Raw genomic sequence first — 24,660 nt, 5'->3', positions numbered from 1 at the left:
GATGAGTGATCCCTTATGTTGGTGGTCAGTGATGAGTGATCCCTTATGTTGGTGGTCAGTGATGAGGGATCCCTTATGTTGGTGGTCAGTGATGAGTGATCCCTTATGTTGGTGGTCAGTGATGAGGGATCCCTTATGTTGGTGGTCAGTGATGAGTGATCCCTTATGTTGGTGGTCAGTGATGAGTGATCCCTTATGTTGGTGGTCAGTGATGAGTGATCCCTTATGTTGGTGGTCAGTGATGAGCGATCTCTTATGTTGGTGGTCAGTGATGAGTACGCCTCATGTTGGTGGTCAGTGATGAGGGATCTCTTATGTTGGTGGTCAGTGATGAGTGATCTCTTATGTTGGTGGTCAGTGATGAGTGATCCCTTATGTTGGTGGTCAGTGATGAGTGATCCCTCATGTTGGTGGTCAGTGATGAGTGATCCCTTATGTTGGTGGTCAGTGATGAGTACGCCTTATGTTGGTGGTCAGTGATGAGTGATCCCTCATGTTGGTGATCAGTGATGAGTGATCCCTTATGTTGGTGGTCAGTGATGAGTGATCTCTTATGTTGGTGATCAGTGATGAGTGATCTCTTATGTTGGTGATGAGTGATCTCTTATGTTGGTGGTCAGTGATGAGTGATCCCTTATGTTGGTGGTCAGTGATGAGTGATCCCTTATGTTGGTGGTCAGTGATGAGTGATCTCTTATGTTGGTGATCAGTGATGAGTGATCTCTTATGTTGGTGATGAGTGATCTCTTATGTTGGTGGTCAGTGATGAGTGATCCCTTATGTTGGTGGTCAGTGATGAGTGATCCCTTATGTTGGTGGTCAGTGATGAGTGATCCCTTATGTTGGTGGTCAGTGATGAGTGATCCCTCATGTTGGTGGTCAGTGATGAGTGATCTCTTATGTTGGTGGTCAGTGATGAGTGATCTCTTATGTTGGTGGTCAGTGATGAGTGATCCCTTATGTTGGTGGTCAGTGATGAGTGATCCCTTATATTGGTGGTTAGTAATGAGCGATCCCTTATGTTGGTGGTCAGTGATGAGTGATCCCTTATGTTGGTGGTCAGTGATGAGAGATCCCTTATGTTGGTGGTCAGTGATGAGTGATCCCTCATGTTGGTGGTTAGTAATGAGTGATCCCTCATGCTGGTAGTCAGTGATGAGTGATCCCTTATGTTGGTGGTCAGTGATGAGTGATCCCTTATGTTGGTGGTCAGTGATGAGAGATCCCTTATGTTGGTGGTCAGTGATGAGTGATCCCTTATGTTGGTGGTCAGTGATGAGTGATCCCTTATGTTGGTGGTCAGTGATGAGTGATCCCTTATGTTGGTGGTCAGTGATGAGCGATCCCTTATGTTGGTGGTCAGTGGGTCAGTGATGAGTGATCTCTTATGTTGGTGGTCAGTGATGAGTGATCTCTTATGTTGGTGGTCAGTGATGAGAGATCCCTTATGTTGGTGGTCAGTGATGAGTGATCCCTCATGTTGATGGTTAGTAATGAGTGATCCCTTAGGTTGGTGGTCAGTGATCCCTTATGTTGGTGGCCAGTGATGAGTGATCCCTTATATTGGTGGTCAGTGATGAGTGATCCCTTATGTTGGTGGTTAGTAATGAGTGATCCCTTATGTTGGTGGTCAGTGATGAGTGATCCCTTATGTTGGTGGTCAGTGATGAGAGATCCCTTATGTTGGTGGTCAGTGATGAGTGATCCCTCATGTTGGTGGTTAGTAATGAGTGATCCCTCATGCTGGTAGTCAGTGATGAGTGATCCCTTATGTTGGTGGTCAGTGATGAGTGATCCCTTATGTTGGTGGTCAGTGATGAGAGATCCCTTATGTTGGTGGTCAGTGATGAGTGATCCCTTATGTTGGTGGTCAGTGATGAGTGATCCCTTATGTTGGTGGTCAGTGATGAGTGATCCCTTATGTTGGTGGTCAGTGATGAGCGATCCCTTATGTTGGTGGTCAGTGGGTCAGTGATGAGTGATCTCTTATGTTGGTGGTCAGTGATGAGTGATCTCTTATGTTGGTGGTCAGTGATGAGAGATCCCTTATGTTGGTGGTCAGTGATGAGTGATCCCTTATGTTGGTGATCAGTAATGAGTGATCCCTCATGTTGGTGGTCAGTGATGAGAGATCCCTTATGTTGGTGATCAGTGATGAGTGATCTCTTATGTTGGTGGTCAGTGATGAGTGATCCCTCATGTTGGTGGTTAGTAATGAGTGATCCCTTATATTGGTGGTCAGTGATGAGTGATCCCTTATGTTGGTGGTCAGTGATGAGTGATCCCTTATGTTGGTGGTCAGTAATGAGTGATCCCTTATGTTGGTGGTCAGTGATGAGGGATCCCTTATGTCGGTGGTCAGTGATGAGTGATCCCTTATGTTGGTGGTCAGTAATGAGTGATCCCTTATGTTGGTGGTCAGTGATGAGTGATTCCTTATGTTGGTGGTCAGTGATGAGTGATCCCTTATGTTGGTGGTCAGTGATGAGTGATCCCTTATGTTGGTGGTCAGTGATGAGTGATCCCTTATGTTGGTGGTCAGTGATGAGTGATCCCTTATGTTGGTGGTCAGTGATGAGTGATCCCTTATGTTGGTGGTCAGTGATGAGTGATCCCTTATGTTGGTGGTCAGTGATGAGTGATCCCTCATGTTGGTGGTCAGTGATGAGTGATCCCTCATGTTGGTGGTCAGTGATGAGTGATCCCTTATGTTGGTGGTCAGTGGGTCAGTGATGAGTGATCCCTTATGTTGGTGGTCAGTGATGAGGGATCCCTTATGTTGGTGGTCAGTGATGAGGGATCCCTTATGTTGGTGGTCAGTGATGAGTGATCCCTTATGTTGGTGGTCAGTGATGAGGGATCTCTTATGTTGGTGGTCAGTAATGAGTGATCCCTCATGTTGGTGGTCAGTGATGAGTGATGAGTGATCCCTTATGTTGGTGGTCAGTGATGAGTGATCCCTTATGTTGGTGGTCAGTGATGAGGGATCTCTTATGTTGGTGGTCAGTAATGAGTGATCCCTCATGTTGGTGGTCAGTGATGACTGATGAGTGATCCCTTATGTTGGTGGTCAGTGATGAGTGATCTCTTATGTTGGTGGTCAGTGATGAGTGATCCCTTATGTTGGTGGTCAGTGATGACTGATGAGTGATCCCTTATGTTGGTGGTCAGTGATGAGTGATCTCTTATGTTGGTGGTCAGTGATGAGTGATCCCTTATATTGGTGATCAGTGATCAGTGATCCCTTATGTTGGTGGTCAGTGATGAGTGATCCCTCATGTTGGTGGTCAGTGATGAGTGATCCCTTATGTTGGTGGTCAGTGATGAGTGATCTCTTATATTGGTGGTCAGTGATGAGTAATCTCTTATGTTGGTGGTCAGTGATGAGTGATCCCTTATGTTGGTGGTCAGTGATGAGTGATCCCTTATATTGGTGGTCAGTGATGAGTGATCTCTTATGTTGGTGGTCAGTGATGAGTGATCTCTTATGTTGGTGGTCAGTGATGAGTGATCCCTTATGTTGGTGGTCAGTGATGAGTGATCTCTTATATTGGTGGTCAGTGATGAGTGATCCCTCATGTTGGTGGTCAGTGATGAGTGATCCCTTATGTTGGTGGTCAGTGATGAGTGATCCCTCATGTTGGTGGTCAGTGATGAGTGATCCCTTATGTTGGTGGTCAGTGATGAGTGATCCCTTATGTTGGTGGTCAGTGATGAGTGATCTCTTATGTTGGTGGTCAGTGATGAGTGATCTCGTATGTTGGTGGTCAGTGATGAGTGATCCCTTATGTTGGTGGTCAGTGATGAGTGATCTCTTATGTTGGTGGTCAGTGACGAGGGATCCCTTATGATGATGGTCCGTGATGAGAGATCCCTCATGTTGGTGGTCAGTGATGAGTGATCTCTTATGTTGGTGGTCAGTGATGAGTGATCCCTTATGTTGGTGGTCAGTGATGAGTGATCTCTTATGTTGGTGGTCGGTGATGAGTGATCCCTTATGTTGGTGGTCAGTGATGAGTGATCTCTTATGTTGGTGGTCAGTGATGAGAGATCCCTCATGTTGGTGGTCAGTGATGAGTGATCCCTCATGTTGGTGGTCAGTGATGAGTGATCCCTCATGTTGGTGGTCAGTGATGAGTGATCTCTTATGTTGGTGGTCAGTGATGAGTGATCTCTTATGTTGGTGGTCAGTGATGAGAGATCCCTCATGTTGGTGGTCAGTGATGAGTGATCCCTCATGTTGGTGGTTAGTAATGAGTGATCCCTTATGTTGGTGGTCAGTGGGTCAGTGATGAGTGATCCCTCATGTTGGTGGTCAGTGATGAGTGATTCCTTATGTTGGTGGTCAGTGATGAGTGATGATCCCTTATGTTGGTGGTCAGTGATGAGTGATCCCTCATGTTGGTGGTCAGTGATGAGTGATCTCTTATGTTGGTGGTCAGTGATGAGTGATCCCTTATGTTTGTGGTCAGTGATGAGTGATCCCTTATGTTGGTGGTCAGTGATGAGTGATGATCTCTCATGTTGGTGGTCAGTGATGAGCGATCCCTTATGTTGGTGGTCAGTGATGAATGATCCCTTATGTTGGTGGCCAGTGATGAGTGATCCCTCATGTTGGTGGTCAGTAAAGTGATCCCTTATGTTGGTGGTCAGTGATGAGTGATCCCTCATGTTGGTGGTCAGTGATGAGTGATCCCTCATGTTGGTGGTCAGTGATGAGGGATCACTTATGTTGGTGGTCAGTGATGAGTGATCCCTCATGTTGGTGGTCAGTGATGAGTGATCCCTTATGTTGGTGGTCAGTGGGTCAGTGATGAGTGATCCCTCATGTTGGTGGTCAGTGATGAGTGATCCCTTATGTTGGTGGTCAGTGGGTCAGTGATGAGGGATCCCTTATGTTGGTGGTCAGTGGGTCAGTGATGAGGGATCCCTTATGTTGGTGGTCAGTGATGAGTGATCCCTTATGTTGGTGGTCAGTGATGAGTGATCCCTAATGTTGGTGGTCAGTGATGAGTGATCCCTCATGTTGGTGGTCAGTGATGAGTGATCCCTTATGTTGGTGGTCAGTGATGAGTGATCCCTCATGTTGGTGGTCAGTGATGAGTGATACCTTATGTTGGGGGTCAGTGATGAGGGATCCCTTATGTTGGTGGTCAGTGATGAGTGATCTCTTATGTTGGTGGTCAGTGGGTCAGTGATGAGGGATCCCTTATGTTGGTGGTCAGTGATGAGTGATCCCTTATGTTGGTGGTCAGTGATGAGTGATCCCTTATGTTGGTGGTCAGTGATGAGTGATCTCTTATGTTGGTGGTCAGTGATGAGGGATCCCTTATGTTGGTGGTCAGTGATGAGGGATCCCTTATGTTGGTGGCCGATGATGAGTACGCCTCATGTTGGTGGTCAGTGATGAGTGATCCCTTATGTTGGTGGTCAGTGATGAGTAATCCCTTATGTTGGTGGTCAGTGATGAGTGATCTCTTATGTTGGTGGTCAGTGATGAGTGATCTCTTATGTTGGTGGTCAGTGATGAGTGATCCCTTATGTTGGTGGTCAGTGATGAGTGATCCCTCATGTTGGTGGTCAGTGATGAGTGATCCCTCATGTTGGTGGTCAGTGATGAGTGATCCCTTATGTTGGTGGTCAGTGATGAGTGATCTCTTATGTTGGTGGTCAGTGATGAGTGATCTCTTATGTTGGTGGTCAGTGATGAGTGATCTCTTATGTTGGTGGTCAGTGATGAGTGATCTCTTATGTTGGTGGTCAGTGATGAGTAATCTCTTATGTTAGTGGTCAGTGATGAGTGATCTCTTATGTTGGTGGTCAGTGATGAGAGATCCCTCATGTTGGTGGTCAGTGATGAGTGATCCCTTATGTTGGTGGTCAGTGGGTCAGTGATGAGTGATCCCTTATATTGGTGGTCAGTGATGAGTGATCCCTCATGTTGGTGGTCAGTGATGAGTGATTCCTTATGTTGGTGGTCAGTGATGAGTGATCCCTTATGTTGGTGGTCAGTGATGAGTGATGATCCCTTATGTTGGTGGTCAGTGATGAGTGATCCCTCATGTTGGTGGTCAGTGATGAGTGATCTCTTATGTTGGTGGTCAGTGATGAGTGATCCCTTATGTTTGTGGTCAGTGATGAGTGATCCCTTATGTTGGTGGTCAGTGATGAGTGATGATCTCTCATGTTGGTGGTCAGTGATGAGCGATCCCTTATGTTGGTGGTCAGTGATGAATGATCCCTTATGTTGGTGGTCAGTGATGAGTGATCCCTCATGTTGGTGGCCAGTGATGAGTGATCCCTCATGTTGGTGGTCAGTAAAGTGATCCCTTATGTTGGTGGTCAGTGATGAGTGATCCCTCATGTTGGTGGTCAGTGATGAGTGATCCCTCATGTTGGTGGTCAGTGATGAGGGATCACTTATGTTGGTGGTCAGTGATGAGTGATCCCTCATGTTGGTGGTCAGTGATCCCTTATGTTGGTGGTCAGTGGGTCAGTGATGAGTGATCCCTCATGTTGGTGGTCAGTGATGAGTGATCCCTTATGTTGGTGGTCAGTGGGTCAGTGATGAGGGATCCCTTATGTTGGTGGTCAGTTGGTCAGTGATGAGGGATCCCTTATGTTGGTGGTCAGTGATGAGTGATCCCTTATGTTGGTGGTCAGTGATGAGTGATCCCTAATGTTGGTGGTCAGTGATGAGTGATCCCTCATGTTGGTGGTCAGTGATGAGTGATCCCTTATGTTGGTGGTCAGTGATGAGTGATCCCTCATGTTGGTGGTCAGTGATGAGTGATACCTTATGTTGGGGGTCAGTGATGAGGGATCCCTTATGTTGGTGGTCAGTGATGAGTGATCTCTTATGTTGGTGGTCAGTGGGTCAGTGATGAGGGATCCCTTATGTTGGTGGTCAGTGATGAGTGATCCCTTATGTTGGTGGTCAGTGATGAGTGATCCCTTATGTTGGTGGTCAGTGATGAGTGATCTCTTATGTTGGTGGTCAGTGATGAGTGATCCCTCATCTTGGTGGTCAGTGATGAGTGATCCCTTATGTTGGTGGTCAGTGATGAGTGATCCCTTATGTTGGTGGTCAGTGATGAGTGATCCCTTATGTTGGTGGTCAGTGATGAGTGATCTCTTATGTTGGTGGTCAGTGATGAGGGATCCCTTATGTTGGTGGTCAGTGATGAGTGATCCCTCATGTTGGTGGTCAGTGATGAGGGATCCCTTATGTTGGTGGCCGATGATGAGTACGCCTCATGTTGGTGGTCAGTGATGAGTGATCCCTTATGTTGGTGGTCAGTGATGAGTGATCCCTTATGTTGGTGGTCAGTGATGAGTAATCCCTTATGTTGGTGGTCAGTGATGAGTGATCTCTTATGTTGGTGGTCAGTGATGAGTGATCTCTTATGTTGGTGGTCAGTGATGAGTGATCCCTTATGTTGGTGGTCAGTGATGAGTGATCCCTCATGTTGGTGGTCAGTGATGAGTGATCCCTCATGTTGGTGGTCAGTGATGAGTGATCCCTTATGTTGGTGGTCAGTGATGAGTGATCTCTTATGTTGGTGGTCAGTGATGAGTGATCTCTTATGTTGGTGGTCAGTGATGAGTAATCTCTTATGTTAGTGGTCAGTGATGAGTGATCCCTTATGTTGGTGGTCAGTGATGAGTGATCCCTTATGTTGGTGGTCAGTGATGAGTGATCCCTTATATTGGTGGTCAGTGATGAGTGATCCCTTATGTTGGTGGTCAGTGATGAGTGATCCCTTATGTTGGTGGTCAGTGATGAGTGATCCCTTATGTTGGTGGTCAGTGATGAGTGATCCCTTATGTTGGTGGTCAGTGATGAGTGATCCCTCATGTTGGTGGTCAGTGATGAGTGATCCCTTATATTGGTGGTCAGTAATGAGTGATCCCTTATGTTGGGGGTCAGTGATGAGTGATCCCTTATGTTGGTGGTCAGTGATGAGTGATCTCTTATGTTGGTGGTCAGTGATGAGTGATCTCTTATGTTGGTGGTCAGTGATGAGTGATCCCTTATGTTGGTGGTCAGTGATGAGTGATCCCTTATGTTGGTGGTCAGTGATGAGTGATCCCTTATGTTGGTGGCCAGTGATGAGTGATCCCTTATGTTGGTGGTCAGTGATGAGTGATCCCTTATGTTGGTGGTCAGTGATGAGTGATCCCTTATGTTGGTGGTCAGTGGGTCAGTGATGAGTGATGATCCCTTATGTTGGTGGTCAGTGATGAGTGATCCCTCATGTTGGTGGTCAGTGATGAGTGATCCCTTATGTTGGTGGTCAGTGATGAGTGATCCCTTATGTTGGTGGTCAGTGATGAGTGATCCCTTATGTTGGTGGTCAGTGATGAGTGATCCCTTATGTTGGTGGTCAGTGATGAGTGATCCCTTATGTTGGTGGTCAGTGATGAGTGATCCCTCATGTTGGTGGTCAGTGATGAGTGATCCCTTATATTGGTGGTCAGTAATGAGTGATCCCTTATGTTGGGGGTCAGTGATGAGTGATCCCTTATGTTGGTGGTCAGTGATGAGTGATCCCTTATGTTGGTGGTCAGTGATGAGTGATCCCTTATATTGGTGGTCAGTGATGAGTGATCCCTTATGTTGGTGGTCAGTGATGAGTGATCCCTTATATTGGTGGTCAGTGTTGAGTGATCCCTTATGTTGGTGGTCAGTGATGAGTGATCCCTTATGTTGGTGGTCAGTGATGAGTGATCCCTCATGTTGGTGGTCAGTGTTGAGTGATCCCTTATGTTGGTGGTCAGTGTTGAGTGATCCCTTATGTTGGTGGTCAGTGATGAGTGATCCCTCATGTTGGTGGTCAGTGATGAGTGATCCCTTATGTTGGTGGTCAGTGATGAGCGATCTCTTATGTTGGTGGTCAGTGCCCCTTCCATTGGTGGTTGTTCATTGAACATATAAAGCTCGTATTTCTTGTTGGCCGTGGTGGTGAGGCCATTGGGCTTAGTTCTTGGGCCTGCATACCTAGTGTGGACATTAGGTTCCACTCTGCCTGCTCTAATCTCCATGTATTTTTATTTTGCAGAATCCAACAGGAATATTGAGACCCTGAGTTTGGTGAGAACAGGGGCCAGAACCATGGGGTGGGGAATACTGAAGAAGGTAGAGATTCAAGCCTTCATATGACCCTCCTCATCGAAAACCCAAAGCACCCCTTCCCCATTTGACATGGCATAGCCTAAGTCCCTGAAACTCATTATGAGACCAATGGCGTCACTAAGGGGGGGCCAGAGGGGGCCCTGACCCCCCCCCCCCAACATTATACTGCGCCCCCCAAATAAAATGCCTTTTTGTTTGCATTCGTAGCGGATTCGCCGCATCTTGCTGGGGCTGCCGATGGAGTAACACAGTCTCTCCTGAGAGGGAGAGCGTCCCCAGTCATGTCCTGCGGGGGATTCCTAATGTTACCCCCACATATGGGGTTTTCTCTCGTGTGCCCATTGGGAGAAGTTTTGGTAGAATTACATATCCTCCCTCAAGGGCTCTGCACATAGGGGAGACAGGAGCTTCATCACCCGTTGAAGCACATAAAACGTAAAGATAAAGCACACCACAAGGCGAGGCTGAGTGCGATCTTTTATTACAGGTTCTAGACACACTACAAGAACAGAGAGACGTATTCACTGAACTCATTTCCAGTTCAGGGCAGACATTGGCGTTTCATTGGGCGTACTTCTTCATTGACCCGGTTACAGACCATTTGATTCTTCGGGGTAATTCTTCAGTAATAGTAAAATCCTAATGGGGTCCACAGCGCGAAACCAGTAGTGCCATCACATCGGGAATATGGCACCATGAATAAATCCTCCTGAGGAACTTGAGCTGCAGAGACCTGAGGAGCTACCACTTGTTGTGCAGGAGCTTGAGCAGCTGGCACTTGTACAGGTACCTGAGGAGCTACCACTTGTGGTGCAGGAGCTTGAGCAGCTGGCACTTGTACAGGTACCTGAGGAGCTACCACTTGTGGCGCAGGAGCCTGAGGAGCTACAACTTGTGATGCTGGGACCTGAGGAGCTACAACTTGTGATGCAGGGAGCTGAGGAGCTTGCACTGGTGCAGGAACTACAGCTTGCTGTTGTGGTGCTTGATATTGCCACTGGGGAGCGAGGACCTGAGGTGCAACCACTTGTGGTGCAGCAGCTTGAGCAGCTGGCACTTGTGGTGCAGGTACCTGAGGAGCTAACCCTTGTGGTGCAGGAGCCTGAGGAGCTGGCACTTGTGGTGCAGGGAGCTGAGGAGCTTGCACTGGTGCAGGAACTACAGCTTGCTGTTGTGGTGCTTGATATTGCCACTGGGGAGCAAGGACCTGAGGAGCTACAACTTGTGGTGCAGAAGCCTGAGTAGCTGGCACTTGTGGTGCAGGGGCCTGAGGAGTTGGCACTTGTGGTGCAGGAGCCTGAGGACCTGGCACTTGTGGTGTAGGGACCTGAGGAGTTGGCACTTGTGGTGCAGGGGCCTGAGGAGTTGGCACTTGTGGTGCAGGGGCCTGAGGAGCTACAACTTGTGGTGCAGGAGCCTGAGGAGCTGGCACTTGTGGTGCAGGGGCCTGAGGAGCTTGCACTGGTGCAGGAACTGCAGCTTGCTGTTGTGGTGCTTGATATTGCCAGTTGCTATAACTATAGTATGGAAATTGTGCTACAGGTACCTGAGTACCTGGCACTTGTGGTGCAGGTACCTGTGGAGCTGGCACTTGTGGTGCAAGGACCTGAGTAGCTGGCACTTGTGGTGCAGGTACCTGGGGAGCTGGCACTTGTACGGGTGCCTGAGGAGATACCACTTGTTGTGCAGGAACTACAGCTTGCTGTTGTGGTGCTTGATATTGCCACTGGGGAGCGAGGACCTGAGGATAAACCACCTGTAGTGCAGCTTGAGCAGCTGGCACTTGTGGTGCAGGTACCTGAGGAGCTACCACTTGTGGTGCAGGAGCCTGAGGAGCTGGCACTTGTGGTGCAGGGAGCTGAGGAGCTGGCACTTGTGGTGCAGGGGCCTGAGGAGCTGGCACTTGTTGTGCAGGGAGCTGAGGAGCTGGCACTTGTGGTGCAGGGACCTGAGGAGCTGGCACTGGTGCAGGAACTACAGCTTGCTGTTGTGGTGCTTGATATTGCCAGTTGCAATAACTATAGTATGGAAATTGTGCTACAGGAGCCTGAGAAGCTGGCACTTGTGGTGCAGGCACCAGAGTAGCTGGCACTTGTATGGGTGCCTGAGAAGCTACAACTTGTGGTGCTGGGGCCTGAGGAGCTACAACTTGTGGTGCAGGAGCTTGAGGAGCTGGCACTTGTGGTGCAGGGAGCTGAGCAGCTGGCACTTGTGGTGCAGGTACCTGGGGAGCTGGCACTTGTGGTGCAGGGGCCTGAGGAGCTGGCACTTGTGGTGCAGGGAGCTGAGGAGCTGGCACTTGTGGTGCAGGGAGCTGAGCAGCTGGCACTTGTGGTGCAGATACCTGGGGAGCTACCGCTTGTGGTGCAGGGGCCTGAGGAGCTACAACTTGTGGTGCAGGGGCCTGAGGAGCTGGCACTTGTGGTGCAGGGACCTGAGGAGTTGGCACTTGTGGTGCAGGGGCCTGAGGAGCTACAACTTGTGGTGCAGGAGCCTGAGGAGCTGGCACTGGTGCAGGAACTGCAGCCTGCTGTTGTGGTGCTTGATATTGCCAGTTGCTATAACTATAGTATGGAAATTGTGCTACAGGTACCAGAGTACCTGGCACTTGTGGTGCAGGTACCTGTGGAGCTGGCACTTGTGGTGCAGGTACCTGGGGAGCTGGCACTTGTATGGGTGCCTGAGGAGCTACAACTTGTTGTGCAGGAACTACAGCTTGCTGTTGTGGTGCTTGATATTGCCACTGGGGAGCAAGGACCTGAGGATAAACCACTTGTGGTGCAGCTTGAGCAGCTGGCACTTGTGGTGCAGGTACCTGAGGAGCTGGCACTTGTGGTGCTGGGACCTGAGCAGCTGGCACTTGTGGTGCAGGGAGCTGAGCAACTGGCACTTGTGGTGCGGGGGCCTGAGCAACTGGCACTTGTGGTGCGGGGGCCTGAGCAACTGGCACTTGTGGTGCGGGGGCCTGAGCAACTGGCACTTGTGGGGCAGGGACCTGAGCTACTGGCACTTGTGGTGCGGGGGCCTGAGCAACTGGCACTTGTGGTGCAGGGACCTGAGGAGCTGGCACTTGTGGTGCAGGTACCTGAGGAGCTGGCACTTGTGGTGCAGGGAGCTGAGTAGCTGGCACTTGTGGTGCAGGGAGCTGAGGAGCTGGCACTTGTTGTGCAGGGACCTGAGGAGCTGGCACTGGTGCAGGAACTACAGCTTGCTGTTGTGGTACTTGATATTGCCAGTTGCAATAACTATAGTATGGAAATTGTGCTACCGGAATGTAAGGAGTTTGCATTGTTGCCGCAGGGGCCTGAGCAACTGGCACTTGTGGTGCAGGGACCTGAGCAACTGGCACTTGTGGTGCGGGGGCCTGAGCAACTGGCACTTGTGGTGCGGGGGCCTGAGCAACTGGCACTTGTGGTGCGGGGGCCTGAGCTACTGGCACTTGTGGTGCGGGGACCTGAGCAGCTGGCACTTGTGGTGCGGGGACCTGAGCAACTGGCACTTGTGGTGCGGGGGCCTGAGCAACTGGCACTTGTGGTGCGGGGGCCTGAGCAACTGGCACTTGTGGTGCGGGGGCCTGAGCTACTGGCACTTGTGGTGCGGGGACCTGAGCAACTGGCACTTGTGGTGCAGGGACCTGAGCAACTGGCACTTGTGGTGCAGGGAGCTGAGGTGCTGGCACTGGTGCAGGAACTACAGCTTGCAGTTGTGGTGCTTGATATTGCCACTGGGGAGCAAGGACCTGAGGTGCAACCACTTGTGGTGCAGGGGCCTGAGGAGCTGGCACTTGTTGTGCTGGGACCTGAGCAGCTGGCACTTGTGGTGCAGGGGCCTGAGGAGCTGGCACTTGTGGTGCAGGGGCCTGAGCAACTGGCACTTGTAGTGCAGGGACCTGAGCAGCTGGCACTTGTGGTGCAGGGGCCTGAGCAACTGGCACTTGTGGTGCGGGGGCCTGAGCTACTGGCACTTGTGGTGCGGGGACCTGAGCAACTGGCACTTGTGGTGCGGGGGCCTGAGCAACTGGCACTTGTGGTGCGGGGGCCTGAGCAACTGGCACTTGTGGTGCGGGGGCCTGAGCTACTGGCACTTGTGGTGCAGGGACCTGAGCAACTGGCACTTGTGGTGCAGGGACCTGAGCAACTGGCACTTGTGGTGCAGGGACCTGAGCAACTGGCACTTGTGGTGCAGGGACCTGAGCAACTGGCACTTGTGGTGCAGGGAGCTGAGGTGCTGGCACTGGTGCAGGAACTACAGCTTGCAGTTGTGGTGCTTGATATTGCCACTGGGGAGCAAGGACCTGAGGTGCAACCACTTGTGGTGCAGGGGCCTGAGGAGCTGGCACTTGTTGTGCAGGGGCCTGAGGAGCTGGCACTTGTGGTGCAGGGAGCTGAGCAACTGGCACTTGTGGTGCAGGGAGCTGAGGTGCTGGCACTGGTGCAGGAACTACAGCTTGCTGTTGTGGTACTTGATATTGCCAGTTGCAATAACTATAGTATGGAAATTGTGCTACAGGAATGTAAGGAGTTTGCACTGTTGCTACAGGGACCTGAGCAACTGGCACTTGTGGGGCAGGGACCTGAGCAACTGGCACTTGTGGTGCGGGGGCCTGAGCAACTGGCACTTGTGGGGCAGGGACCTGAGCTACTGGCACTTGTGGTGCGGGGGCCTGAGCAACTGGCACTTGTGGTGCGGGGGTCTGAGCAACTGGCACTTGTGGGGCAGAGACCTGAGCAACTGGCACTTGTGGTGCGGGGGCCTGAGCAACTGGCACTTGTGGGGCAGGGACCTGAGCTACTGGCACTTGTGGTGCGGGGGCCTGAGCAACTGGCACTTGTGGGGCAGGGACCTGAGCAACTGGCACTTGTGGTGCGGGGGCCTGAGCAGCTGGCACTTGTGGTGCGGGGGTCTGAGCAACTGGCACTTGTGGGGCAGAGACCTGAGCAACTGGCACTTGTGGTGCGGGGGCCTGAGCAACTGGCACTTGTGGGGCAGGGACCTGAGCAGCTGGCACTTGTGGTGCGGGGGCCTGAGCAGCTGGCACTTGTGGTGCGGGGGCCTGAGCAGCTGGCACTTGTGGTGCGGGGGTCTGAGCAACTGGCACTTGTGGGGCAGAGACCTGAGCAACTGGCACTTGTGGTGCGGGGGCCTGAGCAACTGGCACTTGTGGGGCAGGGACCTGAGCAGCTGGCACTTGTGGTGCGGGTGCCTGAGCAACTGGCACTTGTGGTGCGGGGACCTGAGCAGCTGGCACTTGTGGTGCGGGGACCTGAGCAGCTGGCACTTGTTGTGCAGGGAGCTGAGGAGCTGGCACTTGTGGTGCAGGGACCTGAGCAGCTGGCACTTGTTGTGCTGGGACCTGAGAAGCTACAATTTGTGGTGCAGGTACCTGAGGAGCTGGCACTTGTGGTGCAGGTACCTGAGGAGCTGGCACTGGTGCAGGAACTACAGCTTGCTGTTGTGGTACTTGATATTGCCAGTTGCAATAACCATAGTATGGAAATTGTGCTACCGGAATGTAAGGAGTTTGCACTGTTGCTGCAGGGACCTGAGCAGCTGGCACTTGTGGTGCGGGGACCTGAGCTACTGGCACTTGTGGTGCGGGGACCTGAGCTACTGGCACTTGTGGTGCAGGGACCTGAGCAGCTGGCACTTGTGGTGCGGGGACCTGAGCAGCTGGCACTTGTGGTGCAGGGACCTGAGCAGCTGGCACTTGTGGTGCAGGGACCTGAGCAGCTGGCACTTGTGGTGCAGGGAGCTGAGGTGCTGGCACTGGTGCAGGAACTACAGCTTGCTGTTGTGGTGCTTGATATTGCCACTGGGGAGCAAGGACCTGAGGATAAACCACTTGTGGTGCAGCTTGAGCAGCTGGCACTTGTGGTGCAGGTACCTGAGGTGCTACCACTTGTGGTGCAGGAGCTTGAGGAGCTGGCACTTGTGGTGCAGGGAGCTGAGGTGCTGGCACTGGTGCAGGAACTACAGCTTGCTGTTGTGGTGCTTGATATTGCCACTGAGGAGCTGGCACTTGTGGTGCTGGGACCTGAGAAACTGGCACTTGTGGTGCAGGGACCTGAGCAGCTGGCACTTGTACAGGTACCTGAGGAGCTGGCACTTGTGGTGCAGGGACCTGAGGAGCTTGGACTGGTGCAGGAACTACAGCTTGCTGTTGTGGTACTTGATATTGCCAGTTGCAATAACTATAGTATGGAAATTGTGCTACAGGAGCCTGAGAAGCTGGCACGTGTGGTGCTGGGACCTGAGCAGCTGGCACTTGTGGTGCAGGTACCTGAGTTGCTGGCACTTGTGGTGCGGGGACCTGAGCAGCTGGCACTTGTGGGGCAGGTACCTGAGCTGCTGGCACTTGTGGGGCAGGTACCTGAGTTGCTGGCACTTGTGGGGCAGGTACCTGAGCAGCTGGCACTTGTGGGGCAGGTACCTGAGCAGCTGGCACTTGTGGGGCAGGTACCTGAGCAGCTGGCACTTGTGGGGCAGGTACCTGAGTTGCTGGCACCTGTACAGGTACCTGAGGAGCTACTGGTTGTAAGCTTCCCCATGAAGAAACAGATGGATGGCCAGCGGTCTGAGTTGGCACTTGCTGAACTTGAGCTGCTGGTGGAGCTGGCCATCCTTGCTGTCCTTGGACGGGTGTTGTGCCAGGTGCCTGAGCTGGTGGTTGAGCTGGGGCACCCTGTTGGCCCTGAGCCTCGGTTGGTGGCAGTGCTTGCTGTGGAGATACTTGACTTGGAACTTGGACAGTTGGTGGCTGCTGTGGTGGTGGTGGACCGCCAGCTGTTGTTGGTGGTGTTGGACCGCCAGCTGTTAGTTGCTGATTGGCAGAAGCTTGCTGTTGCGCAATACAAGGCAGCGAGCTCCTGGCTTTGCCCAGATGCTTGTAGTAGGCCTTGGCGACCACACACACCAACGTGATGTATTCTTTAAAGCTGATTTCACCGTCACGGTTTCTGTCCACAGCTTTGAGAACGAGGCCGATGGTCTCTGCGTCCCCCGAGTTCTGTAGAGGGATGGGGAGAAAAGGGTCAATGCCGTAATTTAGCTTTTAATGTAGTCCAAGATAAAGTCTACTTTTGTCTTTCTAGCCGTCACCGAGCATGCACGCGGTTGATAGGGTGCCCACGTGTCCCGGATAGCCCGGGATTGTCCCGTAATTCTCATTTGTGTCCCGGGCACCTTCATTCCGGGACAATACAGTGTCCCGGGAATGAAATGAGGACACGCAGCCACCCTAATAGACAATTGGTTGCTAGGCCCGCCCCGCCTGGCGTCTAGCAACCAGTGACGTCACATTCGCAGAGTCTCGGAGTGAGGCCGAGAGGAGCAAAACCTTTACCCAGTGCTGCCCTGCGCTGGGGGGCAAAAAATTAAATGAGGCTGGCAAAGTGGGGCCCTGCCCGGAGACGCAATAAAAAAAGAGGCTGATAAGTGAGGGGCAATAAAAAATGAGGCTGACAAGTGAGGGGCAATAAAACATGAGGCTGACAAGTGAGGGGCAATAAAAAAATGAGGCTGACAAGTGGGGGGCAATAAAAAATGAGGCTGACAAGTGAGGGGCAATAAAAAATGAGGCTGACAAGTGAGGGGCAATAAAAAATGAGGCCGACAAGTGGGGGGTAATAAAAAAATGAGGCTGACAAGTGGGGGGGCAATAAAAAATTAGGCTGACAAGTGGGGGGCAATAAGCAGGGGTGCATTTAGGTTTTGTGCCGCCCTAGGCCTGGTAAAACTTGCGCACCCTCTACTTTATATATGATGCACCCCTTCCTTTTTAAGACCCGCCCTGTAATTTTCATGGGAGGACAGAGGGACGGTATGGGATGAGGACAGGGGGACAGGATGGGATGAGGACAGGGGGACAGGATGGGATGAGGACAGGGGGGACAGGATGGGATGAGGACAGGGGGGACAGGATGGGATGAGGACAGGGGAGACAGGATGGGATGAGATCAGGGAGGACAGGATGGGATGAGGACAGGTGGGACAGGATGGGATGAGGACAGGGGGGACAGGATGGGATGAGGACAGGGGGGACAGGATGGGATGAGGACAGGGGAGACAGGATGGGATGAGATCAGGGGGGACAGGATGGGATGAGGACAGGTGGGACAGGATGGGATGAGATCAGGGGGGACAGGATGGGATGAGGACAGGTGGGACAGGATGGGATGAGGACAGGGGGGACAGGATGGGATGAGCACAGGGGGGACAGGATGGGATGAGCACAGGGGGACAGGATGGGATGAGGACAGAGTGGGATGAGGACAGAGGGACAGGGTGGGATGAGCACAGAGGGACAGGATGGGATGAGGACAGAGGGACAGGATGGGATGGGGACAGGGGGACAGGATGGGATGAGGACAGGGGGACAGGAAGGGATGAACACAGGGGGACAGGGTGGGATGAGCACAGAGGGACAGGATGGGATGAGGACAGAGGGACAGGATGGGATGGGGACAGGAGGACAGGATGGGATGGGGACAGGAGGACAGGATGGGATGAGGACAGGGGGACAGGATGGGATGAGGACAGGGGGACAGGATGGGATGAGGACAGGGGGACAGGATGGGATGAACACAGGGGGACAGGATCGGATGAGCACAGGGGGACAGGATGGGATGGGATTTTGCCGCCCCCTGCAAAGTGCCGCCCTAGGCCTGGGCCTTGTCAGCCTAGGCCATAATACATCACTGAGTGAGGGGCAATTAAAAAATGAGGCTAAAAAGGGAGTGGCAATAAAAAATGAGTCTGACAAGTGGGAGGCAATAAAAAATGAGACTGACAAGTATGGGGGGGGGTGCAATAAAAAATAAGGCTGACAAGGGAGTGGCAATAAAAAATGAGGCTGACAAGTGAGGGGCAATAAAAAAATGAGTCTGACAAATGGGGGCAATAAAAAATAGATACCATATATACTCGAGTATAAGCCGAACCGAATATAGGCACCTAATTTTGCCACAAAAAAAACGGAAAAACTTATTGACTCGAGAATAAGCCTAGGGGGTGGGAAATGCAGCAGCTACTGGTAAACAATGCCCATTTGCAGCCTCACTGTGCCCATCTGCAGCCTCACTGTGCCCATCTGCAGCCTCACTGTGCCCATTTGCAGCCTCACCTTGTTTATGGTCTCCCGCTGTCCACTGTACTGTTGGGTTTGAGCCGCGGCTACAACAAAATGGCGGCGGCTCCAAAACAGTGCAGGCCCGCTGTTAGACCTCTAGAGATGGATCGCCAGTGCTATCCAGACCTCTAGAGGCGGTCGTAGCAACAGCTCAAAGCAGCCTCAGAAAGACCGGAAAGGGAGCAGTAAGTGGGACCCTGACCCCTATTTTTTTTATTAGTGGCCTCAACAACGGGGACCAATCTGCATCTCCAGTCCTCTATAAATGGAAAAATGGATTTCATACTCACTTTGATGGCCTCAGACAGCTCCACCTGTATGAGCTGCTCCATTTCTGCAGGTTTCAGGTTCTGACCATGACAGAGGTTCTTGGAATACTTCTCGAAGATGTCTACGAGGGTGTTGATGGCTTGCATGAGGTCAGACATCTTGAATGTTGTTTTTTTAAAACCTGAAACTGATTGGATGAAATTTGTGTTAATTACTTATTACAAGTTGTTGTTAAATTATGTCAAATAATTGTAATTTCTTTTAGGAGACTATAGAAGTATCGTTAGAAGAAGGTTTGAGAATAGAGAGAGTTCCAGAAAGTGTGTGTAACGAAAGTCCCACACTCCCAGTCCAAATCTAGATATCCGATATTCCAACCGCTATCAACGACAAACAAGACGATACTTGCTTGATTGCTGAACATGGACTGTTCATCAGAGGATGTTATGGATTATGCATCGCCTGCTCAAGTACTTGGCAGCAGGGCAGAGTACTGCAGACCCCTGCTCCACACCCACGGCAGCTTCTGGGCCCCCGAGGTGAGAAGGTATTGGTTCCTCTTTCCCCAGTGGATTTCTGAGATGCAGGGAGGAGGAGCAGCCATTTCCCCTCCCCAACAAGGGTTTGTGCACCTGCGAGACAATACCAGTGAAAGGGAGTCACAACAGCAGATGGCGCCCCAGAGTGATGACACCAACCCAGCTGAAGCTCTGGCAACCGGACAGAGGGTCCAAGACCTCTGCCTCACACCTGCGGCAGTTCTGGAGGCCCAGAGTGAGGAGGTAGCGGTCACTCCCGAGCAGCAGATCAGGACCCGGATCTGGTGTCGGGTGATGGGCCTGCTGTCTCCACTAACATAAACCCAGAAGAAGAACTGGCAACCGGACAGAGGGTCCAAGACCTCTGCCTCACACCTGCGGCAGTTCTGGAGGCCCAGAGTGAGGAGGTGGCGGTCACTCCCGAGCAGCAGATCAGGACCCGGATCTGGTGTCGGGTGATGGGCCTGCTGTCTCCACTAACATAAACCCAGAAGAAGAACTGGCAACCGGACAGAGGGTCCAAGACCTCTGCCTCACACCTGCGGCAGTTCTGGAGGCCCAGAGTGAGGAGGTGGCGGTCACTCCCGAGCAGCAGATCAGGACCCGGATCTGGTGTCGGGTGATGGGCCTGCTGTCTCCACTAACATAAACCCAGAAGAAGAACTGGCAACCGGACAGAGGGTCCAAGACCTCTGCCTCACACCTGCGGCAGTTCTGGAGGCCCAGAGTGAGGAGATGGCGGTCACTCCCGAGCAGCAGATCAGGACCCAAGTGGAGAATGCAATCGTCACCTCACAACTGCAGCTTGATCTGGTGTTGGGTAATGGGCCTGCTGTCTCAACTAACATAAACCCAGCAGAAGGGCTGGCAACCAGGCAGAGTGCTACCAACCTCTGCCCAGCACCGACAACAACTACAGAGTTCCAGGGAGCTGTGGCAGTTGGCCCCCCTCACCAACAGTTAACCGGAGCAGATGGTGTGGGGTTTCCAGAAGAAGGGCTGGCAACCGGGCAGAGTGCTACCAACCTCTGCCCAGCACAGACAACAACTACAGAGTTCCAGGGAGCCCTGGCAGTCGGCCCCCCTCCCCAACAGTTAGCCGGAGCAGATGATGTGGGGTTTCCAGCAGAAGGGCTGGCAACAGGGCAGAGTACTGCTGGCCTCTGCCCCCAACTAACAAAGGATGGATTTCCTATAAAGGTGGATGGGACTTCAGTCTCCACCTGTATACCCCAGGGATGCTGGGCAGTCGGCCCAGATGCCCAACAGCATGACGGAGTGGGCTCAGCCACCTGTCTTCTCTCCTGCGCCCAAAGAGAATCCAGGGGGAAGGACCAGTCCGCACTTCTCCCCAGCAGCGGGTATGTTCTCTGAGAGAGGCAGAGGTTGGCTGGGTGAGTAATGCTCTGTTTGGAAAAATGTGTTTGGGGTACTGGGTGGACACAGGCATTAGAGAAACGGAACTATGGACTAACTTCGGAGTTATCTTGTCTGGGGTCTCCTCCTGTGTTGGTCTTCTGCCGAAATGGGAGAGATGTGACGGGAGGGCCCGTGGAACCCAGAATTCCTGGGAATATCTGATATCTCAATTCGGACTGAGGTATGGGAGAAGATGTAGGGTGAGGTATGGGAGAAGATGTAGGAGGAGGTATGGGAGAAGATGTAGGGTGAGGTATGGGAGAAGATGTAGGGTGAGGTATGGGAGAAGATGTAGGGTGAGGTATGGGAGAAGATGTAGGGTGAGGTATGGGAGAAGATGTAGGAGGAGGTATGGGAGAAGATGTAGGGTGAGGTATGGGAGAAGATGTAGGGTGAGGTATGGGAGAAGATGTAGGGTGAGGTATGGGAGAAGATGTAGGGTGAGGTATGGGAGAAGATGTAGGGTGAGGTATGGGAGAAGATGTAGGGTGAGGTATGGGAGAAGATGTAGGATGATATATATATATATATATATATTAGTGCAGGATGTTTATCAATAAATGTAAAGCAAAATTTTTTTTAAAATACATTTCTAATATAAATAAATAAATAGAATGAAAGAATAATATATATATATTAGTACAGGAAGTATACCAATAATTGTAAAGCAAAAATAAAATTTAAATTCAATTCTAATATCAATAAATAAATAAAATGAATGAATAATGTATTTTATATAAAAAAAATGAAAGAATATATATATATATCTTTCATTTAATTGTTTTTTTATAAAATACATTATTCTTTCATTTTATTTATTTATATATATTAGAATTTCTTTTTGCTTTACATTTATTGATAAATATCCTATGTATATATTCTTTCATTTAATTTTTTTTTATACAATACATTATTCTTTCATTCTATTTATGTATATATTTATATTAGAATTTTATTTTAAAAAAAAAATTGCTTTACATTTATTGACAAACATCCTGCACTAATATATATATAGTGCAGGATGTATATCTATAATTGTAAAAGAAAATAAAATAAAAATTCAATTCTAATATAAATAAATTAACAGAATAATTCACTTTATATATAAAAAAAATTTATGAAAGAATATATATATATATTTGTGCAGGACGTATATTAATAATTGTAAAGCAAAAATAAAATTAAAATTAAATTCTAATATAAGTAAATAAAAAAATGAAAGAATAACGTATTTGATAAAAAAAAATTAATTAAATGAAAGAATATATATATATTGCAGGATGTATATCAATAATTGTAAAGCAAAATAAAAGAAAACAAATTCTAATATAAATAAATTGAAAGAATAATAAATTTTATAAAAAAAAATGAAAGAAAAAATATATATATATATATTTTAGTGCAGGATGTATATCAATAATTGCAAAGCAAAAATAAAATTTAAATTCTAATATAAATAAAATGAAAAATAAATAAATTCTAATATAAATAAATAAATAAAATGAAAGAATCATGTATTTTATAATAATAAAAAAAATTAAATGAAAGAATATATATATATATATATTTTTTTTTCTTTCATTTTCTTTTATAAAATGTATTATTCTTTCAATTTATTTATATTAGAATTTTTTTTCTTTTATTTTGATTTACAATTATTGATATACATCCTGCAATATATATATATTCTTTCATTTAATTAATTTTTTTATCAAATACGTTATTCTTTCATTTTTTTTATTTACTTATATTAGAATTTAATTTTAATTTTATTTTTGCTTTACAATGATGTATATATATATATATATATATATATATATATATATATATATATATATATATATATATATATATATATATATATATATATATATATTAGTGCAGGACATATATCAATAATTGCAAAGCAAAAATAACATTTAAATTCTAATATAAATAAATAAATTAAATGAAAGAATAATGTATTTTATAAAAATTACATAAATGAAAGAATATATATATAGTTTAGTGCAGGATGTATATCAATAATTGTAAAGCAAAATAAAAGAAAACAAATTCTAATATAAATAAATTGAAAGAATAATACATTTTATAAAAAAAATGAAAGAAAGAATATATATATATATTTTAGTGCAGGATGTATATCAATAATTGCAAAAATTAAATTTAAATTCTAATATAAATAAATAAATAAAATTAAAGAATCATGTATTTTATAAAAAAAATAAAATCAAATGAAAGAATATATATATATATTAGTGCAGGACATATATCAATAATTGCAAAGCAAAAATAAAATTTAAATTCTAATATAAATAAATAAATAAATAAAATTAAAGAATAATGTATTTTATAAAAAAAATTAAATTAAATGAAAGAATATATATATATATTTTAGTACAGGATGTATATCAATAATTGTAAAGCAAAAATAAAAGAAAAAAAATTCTAATATAAATAAATAAATAAAATGAAAGAATAATGCATTAAAAAAAAAATAATAATAATAATAATAGCTGCGGACATTTACTATGTGTCTCGTAATATATTTGGAAGGAATTTTTTCGTACTAGCAGCATAGGCTGGTGGTATATTTTGCGGTGCATGCGCCCGGAGCTGGTGACCACTTACCTGGTGCGAGGTGTGTATCAGCGGAGAGCAGGGATCATACAGTACAGCACTCAGCTCTCTGCCTCTATATATATGGCTTTGATGTCCCAGTTCATCCCGGTTGACACCTTTGTGGCGATGATGTAATAGTGAGTGTTCCTCTCTGATTATAGCTGCGGGATGCCGGATAAGTGACACCATTAATCTTCCCCAGAGGAACTCGACCCATAAAATATCATTTTTAAGCTGCGTTCCATTTGCTGGGTGTATCATCACCTGTCACGTCTCACCTGCAGACAGGTGAATCCTACCTGTGTGACCCTCTATAAGGCAACCAGAGGATGGGCACAGCGCCCCCCGTATAGCGTTATTACATACATTTATATGGCTCTGACGTATACCGCGGCGCTGTACCGAGATCACTGTGCCAATCACATCACTCTCTGTGCCAGAGGAGCTTACACTCTAATGTTCCCTCACTACAGTGCCTTGAAAAAGTATTCATACCCCTTGACATTCCCCACATTTTCTCATGTTTGCACCCAAAAAACGTAAATGTATTTGTATGGCGCCCCCTTTACTCTGATAACTAAAATCTAGAGGAACCAATCGCCTTCAGAAGTCACCTAATTAGTAAATAGAGTCCACCTGTGTGTCGTGTAATCTCAGTATAAATACAGCTGTTCTGTGAAGCCCTCAGAGGTTTGTTAGAGAACCTTCGTGAACAAACAGCATCATGAAGGTCCAAGGAACACACCAGACAGGTCAGGGATAAAGTTGTGGAGAAGTATAAAGCAGGGTTAGGTTATAAAAAAAATCTCCCGAGCTTTGAAGATCTCACGGAGCTTCTGTTCAATCCATCATCGGAAAATGGAAAGAGTACGGCACAACCGCAAACCTACCAAGACATGGCCGTCCACCTAAACTGACCGGGCCGGGCAAGGAGAGCATTCCTCAGAGAAGCAGCCAAGAGGCCCATGGTAACTCTGGAGGAGCTACACAGCTCAGGGGGGAGAATCTGTCCACAGGACAACTATTAGTGGTCTCTCCACAAATCTGCCCTTTATGGAAGAGTGACAAGAAGAAAGACATTGGAGAGAGAAAGACATAAGAAGCCATGTGGGGGAGGGAACACAGAAAACATGTGGGGGAGGGGACACAGAAAACATGTGGAAGAAGGTGCTTTGGTCACATGACACCAAAATTAAACTTTTTGGCTGCTATGTGTGTGGGGAAACTAACACTGCACATCACCCTGAACACACCATCCCCACTGTGAAACATGGTGGTGGCATCATCATGTGGTGGGAATGCATGGAACTGACGCGGGAGGAGGGGCAGATCTGCATGAAAGTTTTTTCATTATAAAGAATGTAATACAAAGCGATTCCGTAACTCCTGATACTCTGATGTTACCTTTGTTAGGCTGCAGCAGAAATAGCAAAGGGGGCGCATTGAGGAAAAACGCAGCCGGACGCATTAAAACCACATTTTTTAATTTATTTTTTTCCACCCGGCTTTGTCTCGGTGGTAGCAGCATCATGTGGTGGGGATGGTTT

At 48.4% G+C, this 24,660-nt stretch overlaps 1 protein-coding gene across 40 annotated transcripts; it reads right to left on the bottom strand.

The window, feature by feature from the left end:
• Positions 1–9,600: 9,600 nt before the first annotated feature.
• On the bottom strand, positions 9,601–23,210 carry LOC120920957 (calphotin-like). Of its 40 annotated transcripts, none has more exons than XM_040333453.1 (8): positions 23,129–23,210; positions 18,554–18,723; positions 14,550–16,142; positions 13,710–14,459; positions 13,296–13,325; positions 13,116–13,205; positions 12,312–12,470; positions 9,601–11,450 (listed from the first exon to the last, which is right to left on the bottom strand). In XM_040333453.1, the coding sequence occupies exons 2-8, from the start codon at positions 18,689–18,691 to the stop codon at positions 9,759–9,761; spliced, it is 4,452 nt and encodes a 1,483-aa protein (XP_040189387.1). In that variant the 5' UTR covers positions 18,692–18,723; positions 23,129–23,210; the 3' UTR covers positions 9,601–9,758. The 40 variants fall into 40 exon arrangements, with proteins under 40 accessions (XP_040189387.1, XP_040189376.1, XP_040189357.1 ...); XM_040333442.1 differs by lacking the exons at positions 13,116–13,205; positions 13,296–13,325 and adding an exon at positions 11,631–12,191 and having other exon boundaries at positions 9,601–10,583; positions 10,965–11,600; positions 12,441–12,770; XM_040333423.1 differs by lacking the exons at positions 13,116–13,205; positions 13,296–13,325 and adding an exon at positions 11,631–12,191 and having other exon boundaries at positions 9,601–11,240; positions 11,271–11,600; positions 12,441–12,770.
• Positions 23,211–24,660: the final 1,450 nt, after the last annotated feature.

This window comes from Rana temporaria, chromosome 13, assembly GCF_905171775.1.
Source record: "Rana temporaria chromosome 13, aRanTem1.1, whole genome shotgun sequence".
Classification (NCBI taxonomy): domain Eukaryota; kingdom Metazoa; phylum Chordata; class Amphibia; order Anura; family Ranidae; genus Rana; species Rana temporaria.
This window is presented reverse-complemented; position numbering and strand designations above follow the sequence as displayed.